Below are 11,243 nucleotides of genomic sequence, written 5' to 3' on the forward strand. Positions count from 1 at the left end.
TGTCAAGATATGCTGCATTCAATAACATAGTCATGATACATACTTTTACTGCTACCGTAAAACATCGAGTTCTGAGGTGTTGTTTACGAGTACTTCCGTTTGTAAAGCATATCCGACAATCCGGGCTTACAATATACCGATAGGATTTTTCCTTTGTGTGCGTTCTAATGTGTTGTTCATGAGTAATGCTACGTGCAAAGCATTCTGACGATACTCGCATTGATTGGGCTTTTGTGCGAGTTCTTATGTGTCGTTTACAAGAACGGCCGTCTGCAAAACATTTAAAAAAGAACTGGTTCTTCTTTGGTGTGAGTTTTGATGTGGTTTTTAAAACTGCTTTTGTGTGTGAAAGTCTTCTGACAATATTCACACTGATAGGGCTTCTCTTTGGTGTGCGTTCTGATGTGGATTTTAAGACTGCTGTGGTATGCAAAACGTTTCTCACATAACTCACATTGATATGGCTTTTCTTTTGTGTGAGTTCTGAGGTGTTGTATATGAGTACTTCTGTCTGCAAAGCACTTCTGGCAATATTCACACTGATAAGGTTTCTCTTTGGTGTGAGTTCTGATGTGTCGTTTAAGACTGACCTTATGTGCAAAGGTCTTCTGACAAATCAAACACTGAAATGGCTTTTCATTTGTGTGAGTTCTGATGTGTTCTTTAAGATTACCTTTCCCTGTAAAAGTGTTTTGACAAATCTCACACTGATAGGGCTTTTCTTTCGAGTGAGTTCTGGTGTGGCCTTTAAGACTGACCCGATATTCAAAGGTTTTCTGACAAATCAAACACTGAAATGGCTTTTCATTTGTGTGAGTTCTGATGTGGTCGATAAGATTATTTTTCCGTGAAAAAGTGTTTTGACAAATCTCACACTGGAAGGGCTTTTCTTTTGTGTGAGTTCTGATGTGGTCGGTAAGATAACTTTTCCGTGTAAAAGTGTTTGAACAAAACTCACAGTGGAAGGGCTTTTCTTTTGTGTGAGTTCTGATGTGTCGTTTCCAAGTACTGTGACATGCAAAACATTTCTGACAATATTCACACTGATATGGTTTCTCTTTTGTGTGAGTTCTGATGTGGTCGGTAAGATTACTTTTCCGTGTAAAAGTGTTTGAACAAAACTCACAGTGGAAAGGCTTTTCTTTTGTGTGAGTTCTGATGTGTCGTTTCAAAGTACTGTGACATGCAAAACATTTCTGACAATATTCACACTGATATGGTTTCTCTTTAGTGTGGATCCTGATGTGGACTTTAAGATTACTTTTCAGTGCAAAAGTTTTTTGACAAATCTCACACTGATGGGTCTTTTCTTTTGTATGACTTCTGATGTGCTCCTTACGAGTACTGTTTGAAAAGCATTTCTGGCAATATTCACACTGATAGGGTTTCTCCTTTGTATGTATCCTGATATGTCTTTCCATGTTACTTTTATCTGTGAAGCATTTCTGACAATACTCACACTGATATGGCTTCTCTTTTGTATGAGTTCTGGTGTGGCTGTGAAGATTGGACTGCTGTGCAAAGGTTTTCTGACAAATCTCACAATGGAATGGCTTTTCATTTGTGTGAGTTCTGATGTGTCGTTTACAAGTACTGCGATCTGCAAAGCATTTGTGACAATATTCACACTGATAGGGTTTCTCTTGAGTTCTGATGTGTCGTTTACAAGTACTGCGACCTGCGAAGCATTTCTGACAATATTCACACTGATAGAGTTTCTCTTTGGTGTGGATCCTGATATGTCTTCTCATGTTACTTTTATCTGTGAAACATTTCTGACAATACTGACATTGAAAGATGACATTTTTAGTTTGAGTTGTGATGTGCATGGTAAGTTCACTTCTATCTGAAACACATTTCTGGCAATGTCCATATCTGCACGTCTCTGTATGACCGCCATCTATTCGTTCACAATTGTGGTAGTACATACTCTGCCCTCTGACATTAAGCTTGTCATACTTAATCCGATGTCTACCAACATGCCTCTTCAATCCATCAAAGGAGTGAAAGTATATTCCACAATATGAGCAAGTGAATGGTTTAAACATCATTGACGGCTTCCTTTGAAATCTAGATAGAGAATGGGTTTGATGATCTCAACAGATGGTATACTTACAATGTACCTTCAGGGTACTACATGTAGGCTTTGAGTAGACAATACTCTGCATATGTTTGTTGTACTTGTGTTACCGGTCCTTTTGGTATAGCAGACACTTCCCTGGGAACAATTATTCCAAAATCTGGCGGAAAATAATGTAGAGACTAATACTTATTCTCGTCAGTTTCAATATGCTCGGTGATTGCAATTTGCTGGATTTTGGCAACATATACAGTCAGGCGACCGCACCTCCCCAAATTTGCAAAAGTATAAAAAAAGTCCCAAAATGTAAATTTTGCAAGCGTGGCGAGCCAAAAAATCAGGTTTTTTACGGTTTTTTGGTCAAAAAGGTCCAAATTTGGTGGGAAAAATCCACTTTTCACAAAATCGCTCCCCCCCTTTGGAAAAAAGTCTACTTTTTCAAGATCAGCACCCCCCCAAAAAAATCCTGCGTACGGGCCTGTATATAGTGTGTAATGTTTAGAAATTAGAATGCATGATATGTAATTAAAGCTTGGTTTAATTGGTTTCTGGTGAACTGGGTAAATTACTTTTCAATTTCTGATAATATTCCCCGGGGGCACTTCAATATGAAATGGATATAGGTGTAGGGCTGGCACCTTTGCACTAAGGGGCATTCGGTGAGAGCAAAATGTAAAAAAATATGGGGTCATTGGGTACGTGTGAGCATGATTTTTGGCATTCGGTGAGAGCAAAATGTAAAAATTATGGGGTCATTGGGTGAGAACATGACCTTTTTATAAAATGGAATCTTTGGGTGAGAGCCGAAACAGCGCCACAAAAACCCCGAAAATCGAATTTCTAGCTCTAAATAGCTTTAATTTTTTTTTTCTTTTTTCAAAATAAGTAGCAAAATCAGTGATAAATAAACATGATGAAAGTTGCTGTTCAAATTGAACTTGTAAGGGTCTTTGGGTGACAGATCAAATGGAAAAATAGGGGGTCTTCGGGTGACAGAGCATGGGTTCGTAAAAAATAAATGGGGACTTTGGGTGACAGCGACGGTGGAAAAGGGGGTCTTAACAGCCCTACATACGCGTCACCTCCAAGGTGGGAGTGCCCCGCCAATATCCACACTGAAAGGACTTCTCTTTTGTGTGAGTTCTGGTGTACGGCTTTTAATATTGACCTGCTGTGCAAACGTTTTCTGACAAATCAAACACTGTAATGGCTTTTCATTTGTGTGAGTTCTGATGTGGTTGATATTGAGTACTCTGATGTATAACAGTCTTAAGCAATATTCACACTAACATGGTTTCTCTTTTGTGCGAGTTCTGGTGTCTTTTAAGACCGACCTGCCGGGCAAAAGTTTTCTCACAAATTTCACATCGTAATGGCTTTAGGGAACGTTCATAAATACCTTGGTGGGGGGGGGCTGGGGGGGGGTCAAAAAAGACCTTCCAAAGAGGGGGTCAAAATAGTTTTTGGGGTGGCAAAAGGGGGGGGGTCAAGAAAGTTTTGACACCCATAAAGGGGGTCTAAAAGTTCAATACAAAATTTATGCTTCTGCCACATTACTTATCTAATAAAGCCCTTTTCATCCCGATCATAGGTGTAAATAGAGTAAAATACACATTTTTAAAGGCTTCGCTACACATCCAGTAAAGCATTTTTAAAAGCGCCGGTATATATGTATGTAAAGCACCTGCAATTGTTTTTCGTCTGTGCCCCAAAATTTTATTTGCCCCACACCACACCAAGAAAGCTGGATGAGGGATCCACCCCTGATACATCCGTGCAATAACTTTTGAGACCTTATTTGAAAGCAATTTATTCATATTTTATGATGTCCTGACAATTTAGGCCTATTATAGACATAAGGCCTGTAAGAGTGACACTGATAAATGAGAAATTTATTGCGGATCTGTTTGCTTGAATTTGTAACAAGGTTCAAACTGTATAAGTTTAATCCACTATACTAGTAAAATAAAGCATTACTTTAGTGGAAACAAGTGCGGATTATATTAAGTACTAGTATACCTTCATTATGTGTGTGTGTGGGGGGGTAAAAAGTTTGGGTGTATACAAAAGGGGGGGGTCAAAAAGTTTTCAGTCCATAAAGAGGGGGGTTCTAAAAGTTTAACATACAGACAGAGGGGGGGTCAAAAAGTTTTGACATACCGAAATCAAAATTTTCCAGCCCCCCTACCAAAGTATTTATGAACGTTCCCTTATAGTGTCGTTTGCAAGCAATGCCGTCTGCAAAGCATTTCTGACAATATACTCACACTGATATGGCTTCTCTTTTGTGTGAGTTCTAATGTGTCTTTTAAGACTGACCTGCAGTGCAAAAGTTTTCTCACAATTTTCCTATCGTAATGGCTTAGTGTGAGTTCTTATGTGTTTTTTACAAGCACTGCCGTCTGCAAAGCATTTCTGACAATATTTCATTTGTGTGAGTTCTGCTGTGCGCTCTAAGAGTACTTTTCTGTGTGGAAGTGTTTAGACAAATCTCACACTGAAAGGGCTTTTCTTTCGTATGAGTTCTGATGTGTCGTTTGCGAGAACCATATGCTGCAAAACATTTCTGACAATATTCACACTGATAGGGTTTCTCTTTTGTGCGAGTTCTAGTGTGCTGTGTAAGACCTAACTGCTGTGAAAACGTTTTCTGACAAATCAAACATTGAAATGGTTTTTCATTTGTGTGAGTTCTGATGTGTTTCTTAAGATGGCTTTTCATTGTGTAAGTCTTCTGACAATATTCACACCGATATGGCTTCTCTTTTGTGTGAGTTCTGATGTGGCTTATAAGACCGAACTTCTGTGTAAAGGTTTTCTGACAATACTCGCATTGAAAGGGCTTTTCTTTGGTGTGGATCCTGATGTGGACTGTAAGAGACCTTTTATGTGCAAACATTTTGTGACAAATCTCACACTGGTTGTTCTTTTCTTTTGTGTGAGTTCTGATGTGATGTGTTGTTTACGATTATTGCTTTCTGAAAAGCATTTCTGGCAATATTCACACTGATAGGGTTTCTCTTTGGTGTGAGTTCTAATGTCTTCTCATGTTACTTTTATTTGTGAAAGATGACATTTTTAGTTGTGATGTGCATGGTAAGTTCACCTTTATCTAAAACATGTTTCTGGCAATTTCCATATCTACTATTCTCAGTATGACTGCCATCTTTTCTTTTACAATTTGATAATACAAACTCTGCCCTCTGTCATATCAAGCCTGTCATACTTCATCCAATGCCTACCAACATGCCTCTTCAATCCATCAAAGGAGTGAAAGTAATTTCCACAATATGAGCAAGTGAACGGTTTAAACATCATTAGCGGCTTTCTTTGAACCCGGCCTTTGAAACGGATAAAGAATGGAGGCAATGATTTCTCTCAACGGATGATTGACTTACAATGTAGCTTCAGTGTATTTGCTTTGAATAAACACCCCTCTGTAAATTATGTTTAACTTTTCTTATTTCTCACAAACTTGAAATTGCTTACCGAGAGAAAGCTTTCATCCAGTATTCTCTTGGACGTCTTCAGCCCCAATATTTGGCACGTGGGGGCGCTGTTGGCTATTCTGAGCCACTGACACCAGACTCCTCTGTAATGTTTGATGAGTTGTACTTGTGATTGACGATATTACCAGTCCTTTGATATTACAATAGCTTGGCACTTCCCTCAGTTATTCCAAAATCTGGAGGAGAATAATGCAGAGACTAATAATTAGTCAAGTGTCTAGCCGGTTTCATTAACCAGGTGGTTTACATACACATTTGCTGGATTTTGGCAACATGTGCAGTGGTTTAGAATACAAATGCATGTATGTTATTAGAGCTTAATTTAATTGGTTTCTTGTGAACTGGGTTTCTACAGAAGTATAGGCTAATGAAAGTTAAATTTCCCGTCACAAATGCTTTGTCAAGTAATGATGTGAGGGGACTCCTTCATTATTCATTATTTGACTGTATTTTTTAAATTTCTGTTGATGTAAGGTCATCGGGCATTAATGCTTAGATCATCTTTACAGGCATTTTGCATGATATTGAGGGATGGTTTGGAGTTTACACCTCCGCACAACATGGGTTTGGTGTTTTTCCTGACTGGTATGTGGGGGAGGCGGATGTGGTGGCTGACGGGTGCATCCATGTGATGTGGATGTACACATATTGTGTTTAAATAATGAAATAGTTTATTATCTTATGTAATTGGCCCCAATGGGTTGGAGGCCAGAGTCACACCTCTTGGTGACATAGTAGTGTCATGATGCTTCTGACTCTTCCAGACTAGCTCATGGGATCTATCTTACTTTTGTTTCCTTTTAATACATGTATGTATTGTGTAATTTTACTTTGCTTAAAATGTATTTTAGTCGCATTTGTAAAATAAAATAAACATATTTGAGTTTGTTTTAACTAGAACGAGAATGAATTTCCCATTTGAGCCCCTCATTTTACATGTAGCTAAACGGATTTTCATCTTTAGGAGCCTGTACCTTCCTAAGAGTAGACCAAGAGAGGTCTGAAACTTAATATACACACTACTGAATTGTATACCCAATTTGTCAAAAAATAACATACTCACGGGGTCACACTCATTAAATATGCAATTCATGTTTTGTAAACTGGCAAGTTTAGCCCCCTGAATTCACATTTATTTTCAACGACCCGGGCCTGTTCAATAATCTGTCGTGTACACAACATGCAATTACAGACTGTTTTTTTAAAACTTTTTTGACAAATTGGGTACCAGTAGGCCCTATGCAATTTACATACAAGGTTTTAGACCTCTCTCTCTCTCCCTCTCTTTAAAAGGAAAGTTCCCAAAGTTGAAAGTTATTTAAGGGATCTGGAATGAGCGTTTCGACAGTAATTTTTGTTGAACATGAGAGCACATCAGAAATATCGAATCGCATTCTGAATATGAAGAATGTCTTTTTTGAAATTCACGATATAGGCCTAATACAAATTTTATGCCAAATTATTAAAATATGATATTTTTCACATTTTTGATATATATTCAGTCCTCGAAGTAAATTTTATAAATATAATGATATATTCTTAAAGTGTATGTAGCTGGGAGGAAAAGCCAACGATCAATTGAAAATTTTGACCTTTTTCATTTTGAAGATTTTCCCAAAAAGGGGACAAATCCATATCTTCAATACGAAAGGTCAAAATTTTCAATTGATCATCGGCTTTTCATCCCACCTACATACACTTAAGTATAAATCATCAGATTTATAAAGTTTACTTCGAGTACTGTTATTAAATATCTAAAATATCAATTTTTAATCATTTGCCATAAAATGTATATTGCGAATTTCAGAAAAATCAAAATTATTTGACATCAGGACATTCTTTGTATTCAGAATGCAATTTCCTGAAAACATGTATTTTCCCTACATTTTGTACAGGGAAGGTTCAGGCAAAATTTCCTGAAATCAAGAAATTTGAGAGGGGCTTACTGTAATTTGCGAAACGAAACAAAATGAAACGAAAGGAAACATTTAGACAATTTGGAGTCTACCTGAGACGAATATACCTAAATACCGTAAAACCTCGTCTATAAGCATATAGAGTACTTTTGATTAAAGCTAAATAAATCCAGGCGCCATCAATCGACACAATTAGAACATTATGGCGTTTTAGCAAATAAGTTATCGATACAAGCATATACAAACAAGTACTATTGTAAGACCAATCTATTGCATTGGGATATTAATTAATGGCTGCTTAATACAGGCTCAAAATCAATCTATATGCTTGTAGACGAGGTTTTACGGTATATACCTTAGGTATATTCGTCTCAGGAGTAGTAGGCCTACAACAATTGAGAAAGGATCCTGTGTGAGGCTGTGTCACAACATTACATGCATTCCTGCCTATATTATAATTATGACCTACATTTTACATTTCAGTAACTAGACCAACCTTAGCCGTGTTATTTCCTTCAATAGGTGTGCATCCAAGTGGCAACAAACAGGCATATATCAGTAAAATGACACTATTTTTCCACGGGAAACTTCGTTCTTTCTTTGTTCACGAAACGTAGCTGAGATTTACAGCCTGTATGACGACACCAATTACGGGCGCACGCCAGCAAGTCAGCGTGTGATTATTGAAAATATAATACAGCATAATAGACGAATCCAACGAGCCAAGTCATGGTCATTGGTCGGCCACAGGTCCCCGCATGCACCAAACAGGTGTTGTGACTGCCCAATTGGGTGGATTAAAGCCGCTTAAAATTCGACGTGAGATTCTTTTGTGTTGTACACTGTCATTATTCTTTTGTCTACGTGTAACACAGGTGATAGACTGCAGTTTAAAATACCCTCCAAGGCCGCATCATTTCACATTTTAGGTGAGATGGAGCCGACGGGGACCCAACTTTGGCAGCCATTAAGGAGTAGGAATGCGTGAAATTGGATTCGTCTATAGATTTTAGGGAATATTCAGAAATACTTTGGTGGGGGGTGCAGGAAAATATGTAGGGGTCATAAAATTTTAGGAATTCACTGCGGATAGGGAGGGGTTAAAAAAGTTTTGGGTGTATGAACAAGGGGGTTAAAAAGTTTTTTGGCACGTAGAGGGGATGTAAAAACTTTGGCAACATTAGTCCTGAAGCAAAAAATACAAAACCTGAAATTTTGTCGCAAATGTTCCAATACAAGAACAAGAGTACATGCAAGATAAGGGTATTTGTTCAGGTGCTTTATGTATTGATAAGTCATTCATTAGGCCTAATTAAGAAGTGTTAACAAATAATTTTGAGGTTGGTTGGTGTCATTTCCTTCTGGTTCTTCTTTAGTGTTGACATATTTTGCAATACTGTTTCATGTAGTATAGATTATTAATTTATTATCACTGAATATATCATGTTGCATTACAATCATAGGCCCCATCCCACCAATTTTATCATGTTGGGCATCCCCCTAAAATCTTAAGGGGCGGTGCAATAATTATGAACCCTGGGGAGGGTAAAATTGGGGGAAGAATTTTTTGCGAGCCAAAGGGGGGGGGCAAGCAATTTTGGCCAGCCGACGGGGGAGGAGCGATTTTGGCACACATTCATGGGGAGCGTTTTAAATAAAACGCTATAAAAAGGCTTTGGAAAACAGTCCGGAAATGCTTTAATATGCCAATTTTCCTGCTCGCTGGACGTGCTCACAACACATATCTAAACCATTTAAGGTTTGAAAATTGGGAAGGGGGGGGGGGAGGCAACGATTTTTTGGCGGGCCGAGAGGGGGGGGGCAAGCGATTTTTGGTATGCCGATGGGGGGTAAGCGATTTTGGCAGGCTCATAAGTATTGCCTAGCCCCTAATAGAAGAAACAATAAACCCGGCAATAATTGCCCTGTGCAACTTTTTAGCACGTCGAAAAGCACCGTGTTTTGGGCGCAATATATATTGGCGGTTATAGACCACAAACCTAGCTGTGGCGTGTTGGTGTTGTGGAGGCAGCTGACCCCTGCAAAATAGTCCAAAAATGTTCCCCTGGGCATGAAGTTTGTAGCAGTCACCGAGTTTGAGTCCCTACAGATCCAGTGAAATGCAATGCAAAGATTTGACCTCAGATGACCTTTGACCTGACCCCTGCAAAATGTTCCATGTCACCGAGTTTGAGCCCATACCCCTTACAGAAGCTTACAGACATGACAGATGTCCATAAAACGCATTTCTAAGATTTGCGGTGAACTCAGTATTATGTAATATATATGTAATATGTAGCAGAAGAAACATTTTGAAGATATTTGCTTATACCCCCTTAAGGGAAGGGGTATGAACGTTTGGACAGTATTTATTGTGGGACAGTAGAGCACATCAGACATATCGAATTGCATTCTGAATACGAAGAATGTCATTCTGATATCAAATAATTTTGATTTTTGAAATTCGCAATGTAATACACATTTTATGGCAAATCATTAAAATTGATATTTTTGATATTTAACAGTACTCGAAGTAAACTTTATAAATCTGATGATTTATACTTAACGTGTATGTAGGTGGGATGAAAAGCCGACGATCAATTGAAAATTTTGACCTTTCGTATTGAAGATATGGATTTTTTCCCAAAACACCAAAAAAATTAGGTCTTTTTGGGAAAAAATCCATATCTTCAATATGAAAGGTCAAAATTTTCAATTGATCGTCGGCTTTTCCTCCCAGCTACATACACTTTAAGAATATATCATTGAGGACTGTTATATATCAACAATTTGAAAAATATCAATTTTTTTATAATTTGTCATAAAATTTGTATTATATCGTGATTTGATATCAGAAAGACATGCTTCGTATTCAGAATGCAATTCGATACGTCTGAGGTGCTCTCATGTTCCATAAAAAAAATACTGTCGAAACGCTCAAAACGCTCATTCCAGATCCCTTAATGACCTTCCCCAATTCTGTGAGGCACTTGGTATCACGGTACATGTGCCAACATCCTATAATATTACTTGCAGGAGAAGAAGCATTTGCCGCAAAAGACACATCTTCGACCTCTGTGACCCTCAGGTTAGTACCATGGTCAATTCCTATTGATCAAATTATGCCTGTGCTAGAGCAATATGTTAACAGGAAATGACAGAAGAGAAAGAGGAAAGAGAAAACCACTCGATAATAATACCCCCGGCTAGGTAAAGAGAAAATCTGGAGGGGAGGATATATAGGCCTATCTGGCGAGCCATTTGGAAATATTATTCCACGCGTGGTTCATAATTATTGCACAGCCATTAAGGAGTACAAATATATTATTACTTCACGGCCTGCAAAAAATCTTCTCCCCCCTTTTGTACATGCCATATTTTGGGGATCACAATTTGCAAACCTAAATGGTCTAGATACATGTTGCGAGATCAGCAAGCAGGAAAATCTGGATATTTAAGCGTGTCCGTACTGTTTTCCTAAGCCTTTTTTAGATCGTTTTTTTAAAGGGCGCCTCATGAATGTGTGCCAAAAATCGCTTTATACCGCCCCCAGCTCTCATCTCCGCTCGCCAAAAATTACGAAAGGTCAATTTGTTTAAAATCTTGCGACAGCCATAGTGTTAGGCCTACTGTCACTGATTTAATAATTAACAAATTACACAATATAAAAGATTGCTGATTTTATGATATAAATATTTTAACACCAAATAAAAAGGACAAAACAAAACGAACACAAAC

At 38.1% G+C, this 11,243-nt stretch overlaps 2 protein-coding genes across 5 annotated transcripts in view; both read right to left on the reverse strand.

Annotated features, from left to right (window-relative positions):
• LOC140167974 (uncharacterized) overlaps positions 1-11,243 on the reverse strand; it is a 116,891-nt gene that overhangs the window by 48,507 nt on the left and 57,141 nt on the right. Inside the window, exons 1-2 of one of the 4 annotated variants that reach the window (XM_072191271.1) lie at positions 5,570-5,761; positions 2,117-2,240 (exon numbers count right to left, since the gene is read on the reverse strand). The exons of the other annotated variants lie outside the window; for them this stretch is intronic. The gene's annotated coding sequence lies outside the window, so the exon portion shown is untranslated. Of the gene's footprint in view, positions 1-2,116; positions 2,241-5,569; positions 5,762-11,243 lie in introns of those variants that run through there. 4 annotated transcript variants of the gene reach the window in all.
• On the reverse strand, positions 72-2,106 carry LOC140167971 (uncharacterized). The gene has a single exon (XM_072191261.1). The coding sequence runs from the start codon at positions 2,049-2,051 to the stop codon at positions 282-284; it is 1,770 nt and encodes a 589-aa protein (XP_072047362.1). The 5' UTR covers positions 2,052-2,106; the 3' UTR covers positions 72-281.

The sequence above is a fragment of the Amphiura filiformis genome, chromosome 13 (genome assembly GCF_039555335.1).
Source record: "Amphiura filiformis chromosome 13, Afil_fr2py, whole genome shotgun sequence".
NCBI classification, from domain to species: Eukaryota; Metazoa; Echinodermata; class Ophiuroidea; order Amphilepidida; family Amphiuridae; genus Amphiura; species Amphiura filiformis.

Coding starts and splice junctions, on each gene's coding strand:
- LOC140167971 (XM_072191261.1), bottom strand. CDS start 2,051: ATGATGTTTAAACCATTCACTTGCTCATATTGTGGAATATACTTTCAC.